At 40.0% G+C, this 19,553-nt stretch overlaps 1 protein-coding gene across 5 annotated transcripts in view; it reads left to right on the top strand.

The window, feature by feature from the left end:
• Shark (SH2 ankyrin repeat kinase) overlaps positions 1–19,553 on the top strand; it is a 433,095-nt gene that overhangs the window by 156,349 nt on the left and 257,193 nt on the right. For all 5 annotated transcript variants that reach the window (XM_069314561.1, XM_069314558.1, XM_069314563.1 and 2 more), the window contains exon 7: positions 11,697–11,855. In XM_069314561.1, the coding sequence (XP_069170662.1) occupies positions 11,697–11,855 (159 nt within the window). The remainder of the gene's footprint in view (positions 1–11,696; positions 11,856–19,553) is intronic.

The following is a 19,553-nucleotide window of genomic DNA, read 5'->3' as shown; positions in this document are numbered from 1 at the left end:
ATTTCTTCGGCATCTGTGTTTAGCTAGTTTATATCTATGACCTCTTGTTCTTGAAGTTCCAGGTCTCAGGAAATCTTCCCTGTCGATTTTATCAATTCCTGTTACTATTTTGTATGTAGTGATCATATCACCTCTTTTTCTTCTTTCTTCTAGTTTTGGCATATTTAATGCCTCTAACCTCTCCTCGTAGCTCTTGCCCTTCAGTTCTGGGAGCCACTTAGTAGCATGTCTTTGCACCTTTTCCAGTTTGTTGATGTGCTTCTTAAGATATGGGCACCACACAACCGCTGCATATTCTAGCTTTGGCCTAACAAAAGTTGTAAACAATTTCTTTAGTATATCGCCATCCATGTACAGGCATACCTCAGAATAAGAGTTTAATCCGTTCCTGGAGACGCCTCGCCTTCCGAAAACTCGCATTCCGAAGTTAATTTCCCCATAAGAAATAAAGGGAAATGAATTAATCCGTTCCTGACTACCCCAAAAACCCCACATCAAACTAAATTTTTATACCTAATTTACCTAATTCATCTAAATAAACCTACAAAACTGTGTTCCAGTTATTACTTAACTTACTGTCGAGTGCTGTAGGCGTATGGAAGATGGTGAGGAGGGGGGAGGAGGAGAGGAGTTACTGTTTGGAAGGGGAGTCCCCTTCCATAATCACATCACATAACCCCATGCCTTGTAACACTATGGATACCACTTCTCTTTCTAAATTTTTCAAACCAGCCCCTGCTTGCCTTAAACTCTTTCTTATCTGCATCACTCGTTGCAGGGGTATTCTTTAGAAGGTCTTCGTGCAACACCCTGGCTTTCTCACAAATAATGGCCTCCGAAACACTATCACCCCTCAACTCCTTGTCGTGTATCCAAATTAATAACAACTTTTCCACTTCTTCAAGTATTTGTGCCGTTAATGTTCTTACTCCTTTTGCCACTTTAGCACCCATAATCTTATTTTTCTTCTTAAGTATAGTGCATATTGTTGATGTGGCTTTGTTGTACTGCCTACAAAGTTCAACAACACGTGTACCGTTCTCATGCTTCCGAATGATCTCTTGTTTCTCCTCTATTGCCATCCTCACAGGAGCTTTCTGGCCTTTATCCTTACCACTGGCTTTCTTGGGACCCATGGTGAGATATATAATAACAAATTGTATAGACAAATCACCAAAAATCCAACAAAACACTGAAAATCCGCAAGAAGAATTGATGTGGGGGTAGTCACTGAGCGCCAGACAATAATAAACTGAGGGGCGGCGGGGCGGAGGGGCGACGAACGCGCTAGGTCGGCTGTACGCGTATCAACAAACTCGCGTCCAAACTCGCCTCCCGAAGTAACCCTCGCCTTCTGAGACAAATTTTTGGAGTAAATACACCTCGCCTTCCGAAAACCTCGCATACAGGGACAATCGCATTCCGAGGTACCACTGTATTTAAAAGCAATTCTGAAGTTAGAAAGCGTGCCATAGGCTGCTCGCACAATATTCTTTATGTGGTCCTCAGGTGATAGTTTTCTATCTAGAACCACCCCTAGATCTCTTTCTTTATCAGAATTCTTTAAAGATTTCTCACATAATATATAGGTTGTGTGGGGTCTATGTTCTCCTATTCCACATTCCATAACATGGCATTTATTAACATTAAACTCCATTTGCCAAGTGGTGCTCCAGATACTTATTTTGTCCAGGTCATCTTGAAGGGCATGACAATCATCTAAGTTTCTTATCCTTCCTATTATCTTAGCATCATCAGCAAACATGTTCATATAATTCTGTATACCAACTGGTAGATCATTTATGTAGACAATAAACATCACTGGTGCAAGAACTGAACCCTGTGGTACTCCACTTGTGACATTTCTCCAGTCCGATACATTGCCTCTGATCACTGCCCTTATTTTTCTATCAGTCAGAAAAATTTTCATCCATGTTAGAAGCTTACCTGTCACCCCTCCAATATTTTCCAGTTTCCAGAACAACCTCTTATGTGGAACTCTGTCGAAAGCCTTTTTTTTAGGTCCAGATAGATGCAGTCAACCCAACCATCTCTTTCCTGTAATATCTCTGTTGCTCGATCATAGAAACTGAGTAAATTCGATACACAGGATCTTCCAGATCGAAAACCATACTGTCTGTCTGATATTATATCATTTCTCTCCAGGTTTTCTACCCATTTAGTTTTGATTAGTTTTTCCAATACTTTCACTATTACACTTGTCAAAGATACAGGTCTATAATTGAGGGTCTTCCCTGCTGCCACTTTTGTAGATTGGAACTATGTTAGCCTGTTTCCACACGTCTGCTACGATTCCTGTACACAGGGATGCCTGAAAGATCAGGTGAAGTGGAATGCTGAGCTCAGATGCACATTCTCTCAGAACCCATGGTGAAACGCCATCTGGGCCAGCTGCTTTGTTCTTACCGAGCTCCTTTAGCATATTTTCCACTTCATCTCTAGACACCTCTATCTGCTCTATGTTGTTCTCTGGAATTCTTTTTGTGTCTGGTTCTCTGAAGATTTCATTTTGTACAAACACACTTTGGAACTTTTCATTTTCCGTGAATCTGTTTCCCATTTTTAACCTCTGGATATTATCCTTTACCTGCAATTTGTTGTTTATGAATTTGTAGAATAGGCCCGGTTCTGTTTTACATTTATCCGCTATGCCTTTTTCAAAATTTCTTTCTGCCTCTCTCCTTACTGCCGTATAGTTGTTTCTTGCATCTTTGTATCGCTGATATGTTTGGGGGTTTGGCCTCTTCCTATACTGATTCCATTTTTGTGTCTTTTGGTCTCTTGCCCTCTCACAATTTCTGTCGAACCAATCCTGTTTTCTGGCCCTGCATCTCTGTTTTGGTATGAATGTTTGTGTGCCTTCCTCGTATATTTTTAAAAATTTGGCATACATTTCATTTACTTCCCTGCCTAGCAACAATTCTGTCCAATTACACTCATTAAAAAAATTTCAAAGTTCCCCATAGTGTCCTCTCCTTAAATTGAGTTTATCAACTGTTTCAATGTCCCCATTTTCTTCTAGATGATATCTTAAAGCATAATCAATGTCTAACAGGACGTGATCACTCTTTCCCAAGGGAGGAAGGTACTGGATGTCAAATATCTCTTCTTCTTTCCTGGTGAATACTAGATCCAGTACTGACGGTACATCTCCTTCCCTCATTCTTGTGGCCTGCTTTATGAGTTGATACAAGAATGTCTCCAGAATGAGGTTCACAAATCTGCATGTCCAAAAGTCTTCCGTTCTTGCTTCATAGGCCTCCCAGTCTATTGCTTTAAAGTTGAAGTCCCCCAGTATCAACAGTCGTGATTTATCTTTATCTGCTTGTACAATAATATCTCTCATGACCATTATGAGGCCCTCTCGTTTGACATCCAGTTCTTCCTTTGTCCATGTGTTGCTTGCTGGTGGGCTGTAGGCATTTAAAATTATCAGCTTATCATCCTGATTCCAGACCTGCAATGCCATTATGTCAATATCTTGAGGGTTTTCAAATATTAACTCTCTTACCTTCAGGTGTTTTTTCACCAGTACAGCCACTCCTCCCCCTTCTTAGTTTTCCTGTCCCGTCTCCAAACTGAATAGCCTCTTGGGAATATGACTTTATATATTATACAGTGGAACCTCTATTAACGAGTTTTTCCAGTAACGAGCAAGCCACTCGCAGCAAATTTGTCTCTATTGACGAGCTCGCCTCTATTAACGAGCAAAACCACATGGTGCTGCTTCCTAGCGTCTCGCGGGTTCTCGCAAATTCTTGGACGCCTCCAACGCCAGTGTTGTTGTTGTATCTCACACGACAAGCATCCCTCTGGATTTATTTGAGCTTTTCTTTAGGTTTTTAGTGGTTTTGCGACTACAATTTGTAACACACGATGTCTCCAAAGAAGCTGCTTGCTAAAGATAGTGTTTTCAAGAGGAAGAAAGACACAACTATTATGGATTTCAAGAAGGAAATTATAGCAAAGCATGAGTGTGGTGTCTGTGTGATTGATCTCACAAGGAAGTATGGCAGGTCCTCATCAACAATTTACACCATTAGTAAAGGAATGAGGAGGTAAGGGAGGATTCTGCCTCTTCCACTGAGATCAGGGAAGTGTTTGGAATGTTTGAAAAGGTGAACGCATTCTTGGAAAAGCTGCCCTGATAAAGCAGTGACAACCCGGTGTGTGAAAATGTTTAATTAATTTATCACTTTGTGATAACACTTTATGAAAGTGTTATCACTTTCGCAGGTATATGTCGCTTGAACGTAACACACTTTTTTTCTCTTGAATGCACCCAAACACCGCGCTCAAGCGTCATTTGAGCAAATATTTCTATAAAATCCAATTCTTATCCGATCGACTTGGGAATTGTATACATGTTTGCCATGAAATTTCCGTTTTCTTTAATAACCACATTGCCTATTTGAGAAAACGGCATTGTATTGTATCTTCGTGGTAAGACTATTATATTGTTGACACAACGAGTGTAATCAAAGTAGTTTTTTATTTGGTGCTGGTCTAATGCATCCTTGTGTGACATTTGAAATGAAATTTGGGTGAAATTCCCAAGAAGAGAGAGTCCGCCTGACTCAGAGGTGGATTCTCCTTCCACACCATAACCCCTCTCCTCCTTCCCACCTCTCCATCGTCTCCCTCAAGCCAGCATCTACTCTTCATAAGGTAAAGTAAATATTAAAACACTACAACAAAACATTTATATTTACATGTGCAGTATTATATTTACATAAAAAAAGTCATACAAGTATGGATGTTTTTGGGAGTGGAACGGATTAAATTTATTTCCTTTATTTTAAATGGGGAAATTTGTTTCCAAAGACGAGTTTTCCAGGTAACGAGCTCGGTGCCAGAACGGATTAAACTCGTTAATAGAGGTTCCACTGTATTTCCTTCAAGTTTCGTCTCTGATAATGCGACAATATCTGGGACCCTAAGCTGGATTATATCTTGCAACTCCAAAGTTTTTGACCTCACTCCATCTATGTTGGTATATACAATTTTCAAGAACATGTTCCCTTTTCCTTTGCTCTTTACTTCCCCTTCCACTATTGATCTTGTTGCTTTGTTTTTATGTACCATTTCACAAGCTTTCCAGTCCCTGTCACTTTGTAGAAAAAAGAATTTCTGTCTTCTTCATTTCTATCTCCATTTAGACGTTTTGCCTCAATTAGGTTCATTTTCAGCTTTTCTCTGTCTTCCTTGGAGAGGTCTTGTCTTATTGACCAAAGTTTGCCAACCTCATCACTCTGCAACTTCCTGGCATTTCTTAGCACTTCCATCATGTTTTTCACTCCATTAAACGTCACCCTTAACCCTCAAACCGCGCATATCATATATAAATGATATCAGTGACAAAACCGAAACCGCGCACATCATTTATATATGATTTCGTGTCTAGCGCTATAATTTAAACTCCCCGCCTGGGATAGGGGCAGCTATAGTACAGTTACGACCGATAGTTGCCAGATGCCACCTAGAAAAAAAATCCAGGCCAACATTCTTGGGTGTTACAGCGTCAGTATTGAGCAAGCCACCAAGTCTGGCGCACGCAACACGAGCTCACAGCACCGCTGTTCAGCTTGTGACCACAGCATCGCCTACAAATACCATAATATATATGATACAGCTATTATTTAGCAGTGATAGTATTACTGAAGCCCCCTGACTGTGATAAAACTGACCAGGATTCTGATAATACCAGGATTGTGGTGATATTTAGCGCTGTGCTCCATGGAGGGAGGCGTAAGGCTGTGCGAGGGAGGGTTGTGGCGTCGTCTTCTGACTGTGTGTGGCCACTATTTATTGACTGCACTCACCATACCAGCTTAGTGGTTCGATATGGTGAACACAAATGTAGATACTTATATATAACGTGTGTATAGAGTGTGATAACAGCGAGAGGAGTAGGTTGGGAGCCGCCATTTTGGTGAGGGAGGAGCGTCGTCTGCACGTCTTGGCATGGTGTTTACTGATGGCCACTATGATCTTTGGGCACCATACCAGCTTATTTGTTCAGGTATGGTGAATAAAACAGGTAGATACTTATATATAATATGTGTATATAGCGTAATAACACCACAAACAATACTGTATTGTTGAAGGACAAATATTAGTGCGTCTGGCCTTGAGGGCGGCCGCCGATCAGCTGACTGTGTGAGTAGCTACGTCTTTGTGGCCTTTACTCACCATACAAGCTTAGATGTACAGTTATGGTGAACAAAACATGTAAATACGTATATATAACGTCTGTGTATAGTGAATAAATACAGAAAGAGTATTGTAGGAGGTGAATGAGGGTGAGTGAGGTGGTGTTGAGGGAGGGAGTGGCTCGCTGGTGTTTGGCGGTCACTCCTCGTTGCTTTTTGACTCACAAGACCAACTTAGTAGTTCGTTATGGTGTACAAAACATGCAAATACTTATATATAACCTGTGTATATAGTGTAACAACAGCAAAACTATTTGTTTATTGTTTTATGAACATAATAATTGAATCACTAATATGCACACCATAATTTTGAGTACAGCGATGGTTCACACATTTTATAATATAAATATACCACAATTCACTGTATGGAATAATATTACTGCAAAAAAACTAAGAAAAAATCAATCAGAGACATTGAAATAATTAGGTAATAATATATTTGTGGCAACTGCCGTCTGACAGCTCAGGCGGAGCAGACCTCGTCTGGCGAAGGCTCTGTCAACGCCCCTTTTTTGCCACACTTCCCTACCCTATTGTGGCTAAAATATGCCACCTACGATTTTTTTGTTAATTTTTCCGTAATCAGGGAACAAAAATGAACACTTCTATAAGACGAAAGAATTTTTTGGAATTTTTTTTTTGTTGCGCCTGTGGGTGTGAATTCCATTTGGGCCCCTAGCGGTTTGAGGGTTCAGGGGCGGTTCTTGTCTTTCTCATATTTTCCTATCCTTCTAAAATCACAGACATTTTCCTTTGTGCCTTCTCCTAAACCTACTATTTTCTCTATGATTTTCATCTCTTCTGCTGCTCGGTCTACCCTAGATGAAATTTCCTTCTCTAAACATCCAAAAATGATTATGGACTTAGTTCTATCTGCAGTGTTTTGTACTAGTTTACTGTTGGTAACCAGTTCTTTCTTAATTGCTTGCCTAATTTCTGCTTTTTGTTGGTCATTTCTGGTTTTGACTTCCGAATACACTTCTTTGATAGTTTCTTTCTCTTTTACAACTTGAGCATATGTCGCTTTTATTTCTTCTTTATACTGTACTTTTCTAGTTCTTTATTCACTTCCTCTATGTGAGTTGTCAGTGAAGTTTCCAGTTGGAGATCCTTACCTAACTCTATGTTAGCCCTTAGGGTCGCTTGGAGTTGTTCACCATATGAGTCTATTTTCTTGTTTATTTCTTCAAAGTCACCACACTTCACTTTCCATGCCTCATTTTCTTTCACTAGTTCCTTGATTTGCTCCTCCTGATTTGTTACCTTGTCTGTTAATGCAGTAATAATCTTACCTTGCTGAAGAATATTCCCTTTTAGAGTGCAAAGCTCACTCCTAAGAGCTCCATTGTCCTCTTCCAATTAAAGTACTTTTTCTTCATACTTCTTTTGCATATCCTCAATTATCTCTAACCTGCCAAAAACACCTCCTTTCCTTATATCTTGTGATGAGAATCCTTTGAAACCATCATCTGTTGGTGTGTCTACATTCTCAGTGGGGGTGGTGGCAGCAGCCATCTTTGTTTTTGTTCTATAACCAAAACAAACTTTTCCACTCGGCTATTTTCACTCACTTTTACTTGTTTATTGTATTTTATTTGCTTTTACACTTCCCTGAACCTTCATGTAACCTGGGACACCACAGTAGCCCTCAACCTGTTCCCAATACTTAGGTAATTCAATATTGCCAGGAGCTTGCTGAAGTGTGACTCCCCAATAGAACTCTGAAACTCAGCCCCCAGTCATATCAGTGTGTGTGTGTGTGTGTGTGTGTGTGTAATTACCTAAGTGTAGTTACAGGATGAGAGCTACGCTCGTGGTGTCCCATCTTCCCAGCACTCTTTGTCATATAATGCTTTGAAACTACTGACGGTCTTGGCCTCCACCACCTTCTCACCTAACTTGTTCCAACCGTCTACCACTCTGTTTGCAAAAGTGAATATTCTTATATTTCGTTGGCATCTGTGTTTAGCTAGTTTATACTATGACCTCATGTTCTTAAAGTTCCAGGTCTCAGGAAATCTTCTCTATCGATTTTATCAATTCCTGTTACTATTTTGTATGTAGTGATCATATCACCTCTTTTTCTTCTTCTAGTTTTGGTATATTTAATGCCTCTAACCTCTCCTCGTAGCTCTTGTCCTTCAGTTCTGGGAGCCACTTAGTAGCATGTCTTTGCACCTTTTCCAGTTTGTTGATGTGCTTCTTAAGATATGGGCACCACACAACTGGTGCATATTCTAGCTTTGGCCTAACAAAAGTTGTAAACAAATTCTTTAGTATATCGCCATCCATGTATTTAAAAGCAATTCTGAAGTTAGAAAGCGTGGCATAGGCTCCTCGCACAATATTCTTTATGTGGTCCTCAGGTGATAGTTTTCTATCTAGAAGCACCCCTAGATCTCTTTCTTTATCAGAATTCTTCAAAGATTTCTCACATAATATATAGGTTGTGTGGGGTCTATGTTCTCCTATTCCACATTCCATAACATGGCATTTATTAACATTAAACTCCATTTGCCAAGTGGTGCTCCAGATACTTATTTTGTCCAGGTCATCTTGAAGGGCATGACAATCATCTAAGTTTCTTATCCTTCCTATTATCTTAGCATCATCAGCAAACATGTTCATATAATTCTGTATACCAACTGGTAGATCATTTATGTAGACAATAAACATCACTGGTGCAAGAACTGAACCCTGTGGTACTCCACTTGTGACATTTCTCCAGTCCGATACATTGCCTCTGATCACTGCCCTTATTTTTCTATCAGTCAGAAAAATTTTCATCCATGTTAGAAGCTTACCTGTCACCCCTCCAATATTTTCCAGTTTCCAGAACAACCTCTTATGTGGAACTCTGTCGAAAGCCTTTTTTAGGTCCAGATAGATGCAGTCAACCCAACCATCTCTTTCCTGTAATATCTCTGTTGCTCGATCATAGAAACTGAGTAAATTCGATACACAGGATCTTCCAGATCGAAAACCATACTGTCTGTCTGATATTATACCATTTCTCTCCAGGTGTTCTACCCATTTAGTTTTAATAATTTTTTCCAATATTTTGACTATTACACTTGTCAGTGATACCGGTCTATAATTAAGGGGGTCTTCCCTGCTTCCACTTTTGTAGATTGGAACTATTTTAGCCTTTTTCCACACATCAGTTACAACTCTTGTAAACAGGGATGCCTGAAAAATCAGTTGAAGAGGAATGCTGAGCTCAGGTGCACATTCTCTCAGAACCCATGGTGAAACTCCATCTGGACCAACTGCTCTGTTCTTATTTAGCTCCTTGAGCATTTTTTCCACTTCGTCTCTAGACACCTCTATGTGCTCTATGTTGTTCTCTGGAATTCTTATTGTATCTGGTTCCCTGAAGATTTCATTTTGTACAAACACACTTTGGAACTTTTCGTTTAATGTTTCACACATTTCCATTTAATTTTCTGTGAATCTATTTCCCAATTTCAACCTCTGAATATTATCCTTTACCTGCAATTTGTTGTTTTATGAATTTATAGAATAGACCTGGTTCTGTTTTACATTTGTCTGCAATCCCTTTTTCAAAATTTCTTTCTGCCTCTCTAATCACTGTGTAGTTGTTTCTCGCATCTTTGTGTCGCTGGTATGTTTGGGGGTTTGGCCTCTTCCTGTATTGATTCCATTTTTGTGTCTTTTGGTCTCTAGCCCTCTCGCAATTTCAGTTGAACCAATCCTGTTTCCTAGTTCTGCATCTCTGTTTTGGTATAAATTTTGTTGTGCCTTTATCATATATTTCACAAAACTTGACATACATCTCATTCACTTCCTTGCCTAGCAACAAGTCTGTCCAATTATACTCACTAAAAATTTTTCTAAGGTGGCCATAATGTCCTCTCCTAAAGTCAGGTTTTTCAATTTCATCAACTATCATATTTTCTTCCAGATTATAACGCATTGCATACTTTATTCCCAAAAAGACATGGTCACTTTTACCCAAGGGAGGAAGGTACTGAATGTGTGTGTATGGGTTGGAGGGGGGTGTCGGTGGTGGGGGGGGGGGGCGGACCAGCTGACTCTGTAAGCCTAACCATACTCGACAAACCTGTGACCCAGATTTGTTTCTTAAATGTACATCATCGTATATTTTTGGCAGGCTGGCAGGCAGGCAGGCAGGTAGACAGGCAGGCAGGCTGGATGATAGGCAGAGAGGGAGGCAGGCTGGATGGCAGGCAGAGAGGGAGGCAGGCTGGATGATAGGCAGAGAGGGAGGCAGGGTGGATGGCAGGCAGAGAGGGAGGCAGGGTGGATGGCAGGCAGAGAGGGAGGCAGGGTGGATGGCAGGCAGAGAGGGAGGCAGGGTGGATGGCAGGCAGAGAGGGAGGCAGGGTGGATGGCAGGCAGAGAGGGAGGCAGGGTGGATGGCAGGCAGAGAGGGAGGCAGGCTGGATGGCAGGCAGAGAGGGAGGCAGGCTGGATGGCAGGCAGAGGGAGGCAGGCTGGATGGCAGACAGAGGGAGGCAGGCTGGATGGCAGGCTGGATGGCTGGCGGAGAGGGAGGCAGGCTGGCTGGCAAGCAGGGAGGCAGGGATAGTCATGTGGTTGAACCGCATGACCTTTAAGAGAGAGTATGGGATGTAGGGGGGGAGGGTGTCAGTGGTGGGGGAGAGACCGGCTCACTCCCGAATTTTAAGCTTAACACACTGACCCGTTAGCAGGATGGCAGGCAGAGAGTGAGGCAGGCTGGCTGGCAGATTGGCTGGCAGGCAGGCAGGCTGGCAGGCAGGCTGGCAGGCAGGCTGGCAGGCTGGCAGAATGTTCCAGCAGGCTGGCAGGAAACATCTAGAGGATGTTTGCCAGATGTCTTAATAATCAGCTAGAAACAATTAAGGACTTTTATAAAGCGGATCAGGACTTCACTTATTGGTGAGTACAAACAAAACTAGGTCGCATTTACGCTATAAACCTGTCGATTTTTTTCCCTAGAGTTTTTTCCATACATTTTTCGTATTTTTTTTTTGTACATTTCTAGTATATTTTTTAAATTTATTTCTCGTTTACGAACTTACAAGTTAACCGACGGGTCTCGTCCCCAAGGGGTTCGGAAACCAAGTGGTGCTCTGTACTGTATTGCCTTTAAATCAGAAACATACTTCACTTTGTAATTGTAATGCTGAAAACAGACCATTTATTAAAATTGTCACTTGCTAACATATGTAAGTTTTCAGTGACAAAATTTGTAAATGTTATGAGAGCATTAAGATTGATTTGACTGTTGACCAGACCTCACACTAGAAGTTAAAGGGACGACGACGTTTCGGTCCGTCCTGGACCATTCTCAAGTCGATTGTCTCAGTCGACTTGAGAATGGTCCAGGACGGACCGAAACGTCGTCGTCCCTTCAACTTGTAGTGTGTGGTCTGGTCAACATACTTCAGCCACGTTATTGTGACTCATCGCCTGCATTGATTTGACTGCCACCAGGTGCTGTTGCCTTGCATGAAGCTGCTGAACACGGCAGTGTTGAGTGTATAAAGGTGCTGCTGGCTCTTGGTGCTCCATCATGCCCTCGTAATGCTAATATGGAAACTCCAGTTGACCTTGCCAAGAAAATGGGTCAAAAAGAATGCTACAGTCTATTAGGTTTGTTAACTACTAAATGGTTGCGTAAAGTTTGAAGTACTGACAATGATGTGGAGATGAGACTTCATAAATATGATTTAACCTATTTCCTGCTGAAATAAATTATACTGCTGAAATAAATTATACTTTAAAACTAATCAATTGAATACAACTGTCTTCCATTCTCCTGAGTTTTTATAATAGCAGACATCTGCTCTGGTAGGTTTCAAGAATTCACAAACAGAACTAATTTCTACTCATTGTCACTAAGCCATTATTTAATAACATGGTTAGCACAGTCTGTTTTAACCACTGAAAAGTGCATATTAGCATTGTTAGCATCCTAAGGGTTAAGCTTTCAGGCAAAACATAATCTTTGTGTCTAGTCTCAACACTGATAAAAGTGAACAAATGCATAATTAATTAATATATATATATATATATATATATATGTCGTACCTAGTAGCCAGAACGCACTTCTCGGACTACTATGCAAGGCCCGATTTGCCTAATAAGCCAAGTTTTCATGAAATAATTGTTTTTCGACGACCTAACCTACCTAACCTAACCTAACCTAACTTTTTCGGCTACCTAACCTAACCTAACCTATAAAGATAGGTTAGGTTAGGTTAGGTAGGGTTGGTTAGGTTCGGTCATATATCTACGTTAATTTTAACTCCAATAAAAAAAATTGACCTCATACATAATGAAATGGGTCGCTTTATCATTTCATAAGAAAAAAATTAGAGAAAATTTATTAATTCAGGAAAACTTGGCTTATTAGGCAAATCGAGCCATGTATAGTAGGCCGAGAAGTGCGTTCTGGCTACTAGGTACGACATATATATATATATATATATATATATATATATATATATATATATATATATGTCGTACCTAGTAGCCAGAACGCACTTCTCAGCCTACTATGCAAGGCCCGATTTGCTTAATAAGCCAAGTTTTCATGAATTAATGTTTTTTCGACTACCTACCTAACCTACCTAACCTAACCTAACCTAACGCAACTTTTTCGGCTACCTAACCGAACCTAACCTATAAAGATAGGTTAGGTTAGGTTAGGTAGGGTTGGTTAGGTTCGGTCATATATCTACGTTAATTTTATCTCCAATAAAAAAAAATTGACCTCATACATAATGAAATGGGTAGCTTTATCATTTCATAAGAAAAAAATTTGATAAAATATATTAATTTAGGAAAACTTGGCATATTAGGCAAATCGGGCCTTGCATAGTAGGCTGAGAAGTACGTTCTGGCTACTAGGTACGACATATATATATATATATATATGTAATTACCTAAGTGTAATTACCTAAGTGTAGTTACAGGATGAGAGCTACGCTCGTGGTGTCCCGTCTTCCCAGCACTCTTTGTCATATAACGCTTTGAAACTACTGACGGTCTTGGCCTCCACCACCTTCTCACTTAACTTGTTCCAACCGTCTACCACTCTATTTGCGAAGGTGAATTTTCTTATATTTCTTCGGCATCTGTGTTTAGCTAGTTTAAATCTATGACCTCTTGTTCTTGAAATTCCAGGTCTCAGGAAGTCTTCCCTGTCGATTTTATCAATTCCTGTAACTATTTTGTATGTAGTGATCATATCACCTCTTTTTCTTCTGTCTTCTAGTTTTGGCATATTTAATGCTTCTAACCTCTCCTCGTAGCTCTTGCCCTTCAGTTCTGGGAGCCACTTAGTAGCATGTCTTTGCACCTTTTCCAGTTTGTTGATGTGCTTCTTAAGATATGGGCACCACACAACAGCTGCATATTCTAGCTTTGGCCTAACAAAAGTCATGAACAATTTCTTTAGTATATCGCCATCCATGTATTTAAATGCAATTCTGAAGTTAGAAAGCATAGCATAGGCTCCTTGCACAATATTCTTTATGTGGTCCTCAGGTGATAGTTTTCTATCTAGAACCACTCCTAGATCTCTTTCTTTATCAGAATTCTTTAAAGATTTCTCACATAATATATAGGTTGTGTGGGGTCTATGTTCTCCTATTCCACATTCCATAACATGACATTTATTAACATTAAATTCCATTTGCCAAGTGGTGCTCCATATACTTATTTTGTCCAGGTCTTCTTGAAGGGCATGACAGTCATCTAAATTTCTTATCCTTCCTATTATCTTAGCATCATCAGCAAACATGTTCATATAATTCTGTATACCAACTGGTAGATCATTTATGTACACAATAAACATCACTGGTGCAAGAACTGAACCCTGTGGTACTCCACTTGTGACATTTCTCCATTCTGATACATTGCCTCTGATTACTGCCCTCATTTTTCTATCAGTCAGAAAATTTTTCATCCATGATAGAAGCTTACCTGTCACCCCTCCAATATTTTCCAGTTTCCAGAACAACCTCTTATGTGGAACTCTGTCGAAAGCCTTTTTTAGGTCCAGATAGATGCAGTCAACCCAACCATCTCTTTCCTGTAATATCTCTGTGGCTCGATCATAGAAACTGAGTAAATTCGATACACAGGATCTTCCAGATCGAAAACCATACTGTCTGTCTGATATTATATCATTTCTCTCTAGGTGTTCTACCCATTTAGTTTTGATTAGTTTTTCCAATACTTTCACTATTACACTTGTCAATGATACAGGTCTATAATTGAGGGGGTCTTCCCTGCTGCCACTTTTGTAGATTGGAACTATGTTAGCCTGTTTCCACCCGTCTGCTACGATTCCTGTACACAGGGATGCCTGAAAGATCAGGTGAAGTGGAATGCTGAGCTCAGATGCACATTCTCTCAGAACCCATGGTGAAACGCCATCTGGGCCAGCTGCTTTGTTCTTACCGAGCTCCTTGAGCATTTTTTCCACTTCGTCTCTAGACACCTCTATGTGTTCTATGTTGTTCTCTGGAATTCTTATTGTATCTGGTTCCCTAAAGATTTCATTTTGTACAAACACACTTTGGAACTTTTCGTTTAGTGTTTCACACATTTCCTTTTCATCTTCCGTGAATCTATTTCCCATTTTCAACCTCTGAATATTATCCTTTACCTGCAATTTGTTGTTTATGAATTTATAGAATAGACCTGGTTCTGTTTTACATTTGTCCGCAATCCCTTTTTCAAAATTTCTTTCTGCCTCTCTCCTCACTGCCGTGTAGTTGTTTCTCGCATCTTTGTATCGCTGGTATGTTTGGGGGTTCGGCCTCTTCCTGTATTGATTCCATTTTTGTGTCTTTCGGTCTCTAGCCCTCTCGCAATTTCTATTGAACCAATCCTGTTTCCTAGTTCTGCATCTCTGTTTTGGTATAAATTTTTTTGTGCCTTTATCATATATTTCACAAAACTTGCCATACATCTCATTCACTTCCTTGCCTAGCATCAAGTCTGTCCAATTATACTCACTAAAAAAATTTCTAAGGTCACCATAATGTCCTCTCCTGAAGTCTGGTTTTTCAACTGCTTCAACCTCCTTATTTTCTTCCAGCTTATAACGCATTGCATACTTTATTCCCAAAAAGACATGGTCACTTTTACCCAAGGGAGGAAGGTACTGAATGTCAAATATCTCTTCCTCCTTCCTGGTAAATATCAAATCTAGCATGGAGGGAACGTCCCCTTCCCTCATCCTCGTAGCTTGTTTAACATGTTGATACAAGAATGTTTCCAGGATGAGGTCTACAAATTTACATTTCATGTGTACATTTACATGTGTGTGTGTTTGTGTGTGTGTGTGTAATTACCTAAGTGTAGTTACAGGATGAGAGCTACGCTCGTGGTGTCCCGTCTTCCCAGCACTCTTTGTCATATAACGCTTTGAAACTACTGACGGTCTTGGCCTCCACCACCTTCTCACTTAACTTGTTCCAACCATCTACCACTCTATTTGTGAAGGTGAATTTTCTTATATTTCTTCGGCATCTGTGTTTAGCTAGTTTAAATCTATGACCTCTTGTTCTTGAAGTGCCAGGTCTCAGGAAATCTTCCCTGTCGATTTTATCAATTCCTGTTACTATTTTGTATGTAGTGATCATATCACCTCTTTTTCTTCTGTCTTCTAGTTTTGGCATGTTTAATGCTTCTAACCTCTCCTCGTAGCTCTTACCCTTCAGTTCTGGGAGCCACTTAGTAGCATGTCTTTGCACCTTTTCCAGTTTGTTGATGTGCTTCTTAAGATATGGGCACCTCACAACAGCTGCATATTCTAGCTTTGGCCTAACAAAAGTCATGAACAACTTCTTTAGTATATCGCCATCCATGTATTTAAATGCAATTCTGAAGTTAGAAAGCATAGCATAGGCTCCTTGCACAATATTGTTTATGTGGTCCTCAGGTGATAGTTTTCTATCTAGAACCACCCCTAGATCTCTTTCTTTATCAGAATTCTTTAAAGATTTCTCACATAATATATAGGTTGTGTGGGGTCTATGTTCTCCTATTCCACATTCCATAACATGACATTTATTAACATTAAATTCCATTTGCCAAGTGGTGCTCCATCTACTTATTTTGTCCAGGTCTTCTTGAAGGGCATGCCAATCATCTAAATTTCTTATCCTTCCTATTATCTTAGCGTCATCAGCAAACATGTTCATATAATTCTGTATACCAACTGGTAGATCATTTATGTAGACAATAAACATCACTGGTGCAAGAACTGAACCCTGTGGTACTCCACTTGTGACATCTCTCCATTCCGATACATTGCCTCTGATTACTGCCCTCATTTTTCTATCAGTCAGAAAATTTTTCATCCATGATAGAAGCTTACCTGTCACCCCTCCAATATTTTCCAGTTTCCAGAACAACCTCTTATGTGGAACTCTGTCGAAAGCCTTTTTTAGGTCCAGATAGATGCAGTCAACCCAACCATCTCTCTCCTGTAATATCTCTGTGGCTCGATCATTGAAACTGAGTAAATTCGATACACAGGATCTTCCAGATCGAAAACCATACTGTCTGTCTGATATTATATCATTTCTCTCTAGGTGTTCTACCCATTTTGTTTTGATTAGTTTTTCCAATACTTTCACTATTACACTTGTCAATGATACAGGTCTATAATTGAAGGGGTCTTCCCTGCTGCCACTTTTGTAGATTGGAACTATGTTAGCCTGTTTCCACATGTCTGCTACGATTCCTGTACACAGGGATGCCTGAAAGATCAGGTGAAGTGGAATGCTGAGCTCAGATGCACATTCTCTCAGAACCCATGGTGAAACGCCATCTGGGCCAGCTACTTTGTTCTTCCCGAGCTCCTTTAACATATTTTCCACTTCATCTCTAGACACCTCTATCCGCTCTATGTTGTTCTCTGGAATTCTTATTGTGTCTGGTTCTCTGAAGATTTCATTTTGTACAAACACACTTTGGAACTTTTCATTTAATGTTTCACACATTTCCTTTTCATTTTCCGTGAATCTGTTTCCCATTTTCAACCTCTGGATATTATCCTTTACCTGCAATTTGTTGTTTATGAATTTGTAGAATAGGCCCGGTTCTGTTTTACATTTATCTGCTATCCCTTTTTCAAAATTTCTTTCTGCCTCTCTCCTTACTGCTGTATAGTTGTTTCTCGCATCTTTGTATCGCTGGTATGTTTGGGGGTTTGGCCTCTTCGTATACTGATTCCATTTTTGTGTCTTTTGGTCTCTTGCCCTCTCACAATTTCTGTCGAACCAATCCTGTTTTCTGGTCCTGCATCTCTGTTTTGGTATGAATGTTTGTGTGCCTTCCTCGTATAGTTTTAAAAATTTGGCATACATTTCATTTACTTCCCTGCCTAGCAACAATTCTGTCCAATTACACTCATTAAAAAAATATCGAAGTTCCCCATAGTTGCCTCTCCTTAAATCGAGTTTATCAACTGTTTCAATGTCCCCATTTTCTTCTAGATGATATCTTAAAGCATATTTAATGTCTAACAGGACGTGATCACTCTTTCCCAAGGGAGGAAGGTACTGGATGTCAAAAATCTCTTCTTCTTTCCTGGTGAATACTAGATCCAGTACTGACGGTATATCTCCTTCCCTCATTCTTGTGGCTTGCTTTATGTGTTGATACAAGAATGTCTCCAGAATGAGGTTCACAAATCTGCATGTCCAAAAGTCCTCCGTTCTTGCTTCATAGGCCTCCCAGTCTATTGCTCTAAAGTTGAAGTCCCCCAGTATCAACAGTCGTGATTTATCTTTATCTGCTTGTACAATAATATCTCTCATGACCATTATGAGGCCCTCTCGTTTGTCATCCAGTTCTTCCTTTGTCCATGTGTTGCTTGCTGGTGGGCTGTAGGTATTTACAATTATCAGCTTATCATCCTGATTCCAGACCTGCAATGCCATTATGTCAATATCTCGAGGGTTTTCAAATATTAACTCTTTTACCTTCAGGTGTTTTTTCACCAGTACAGCCACTCCTCCTCCCTTCCTAGTTTTCCTGTCACGTCTCCAAACTGAGTAGCCTCTTGGGAATATGACTTCATTTATTATATTTCCTTCAAGTTTCGTCTCTGATAATGCAACAATATCTGGGACCCTAAGCTGGATTATATCTTGCAACTCCAAAGTTTTTGACCTCACTCCATCTATGTTGGTATATACAATTTTCAGGAACATGTTCCCTTTTCCTTTGCTCTTTACTCCCCCTTCCACTACTGATCTTGTTGCTTTGTTTTTATGTACCATTTCACAAGCTTTCCAGTCCCTGTCACTTTGTAAAAAAAAGAATTTCTGTCTTCTTCATTTCTATCCCCATTTAGACGTTTTGCCTCAATTAGGTTCATTTTTAGCTTTTCTCTGTCTTCCTTGGAGAGGTCTTGTCTTATTGACCAAAATTTGCCAACCTCATCACTCTGCAGTTTCCTGGCATTTCTTAGCACTTCCATCATGTTTTTCACTCCATTAAACGTCACCCTTAAGGGGCGGTTCTTTTCTTTCTCATATTTTCCTATTCTTCTAAAATCACTGACATTTTCCTTTGAGCCTTCTCCTAAACCTACTATTTTCTCTATGATTTTCATCTCTTCTGCCGCTCGGTCCACCCTAGATGAAATTTCCTTCTCTAAACATCCAAAAATGATTATGGACTTTGTTCTGTCTGCAGTGTTTTGTACCAGTTTACTGTTGGTAACCAGTTCTTTCCTAATTGCTTGCCTAATTTCTGCTTCTTGTTGGTCATTTCTGGTTTTGACTTCCGAACACACTTCTTTGATAGTCTCTTTCTCTTTTACAACTTGAGCATATGTCGCTTTTATTTCTTCTTTATACTTTTCTAGTTCTTTATTCACTTCCTCTATGTGAGTTGTCAGTGAAGTTTCCAGTTGGAGATCCTTACCTAACTCTATGTTAGCCCTTAGGCTTGCTTGGAGTTGTTCACCATATGAGTCTATTTTCTTGTTTATTTCTTCAAAGTCACCACACTTCACTTTCCATGCCTCATTTTCTTTCACTAGTTCCTTGATTTGCTCCTCCTGATTTGTTACCTTGTCTGTTAATGCAGTAATAATCTTACCTTGCTGAAGAATATTCCCTTTTAGAGTGCAAAGCTCACTCCAAAGAGCTCCATTGTCCTCTTCCAATTTAAGCACTTTTTCTTCATACTTCTTTTGCATATCCTCAATTAACTCTAACCTGCCAAGAACACCTCCTTTCCTTATATCTTGTGGTGAGAATCCTTTGAAACCATCATCTGTTGGTGTGTTTACATTCTCAGTGGGGGTGGTGGCGG

Source organism: Procambarus clarkii, chromosome 79 (genome assembly GCF_040958095.1).
Source record: "Procambarus clarkii isolate CNS0578487 chromosome 79, FALCON_Pclarkii_2.0, whole genome shotgun sequence".
In the NCBI taxonomy this organism is placed as follows: Eukaryota; Metazoa; Arthropoda; class Malacostraca; order Decapoda; family Cambaridae; genus Procambarus; species Procambarus clarkii.
The sequence above is the reverse complement of the archived record's forward strand: the minus strand, read 5'-3'. Positions and strand labels throughout refer to the sequence as shown.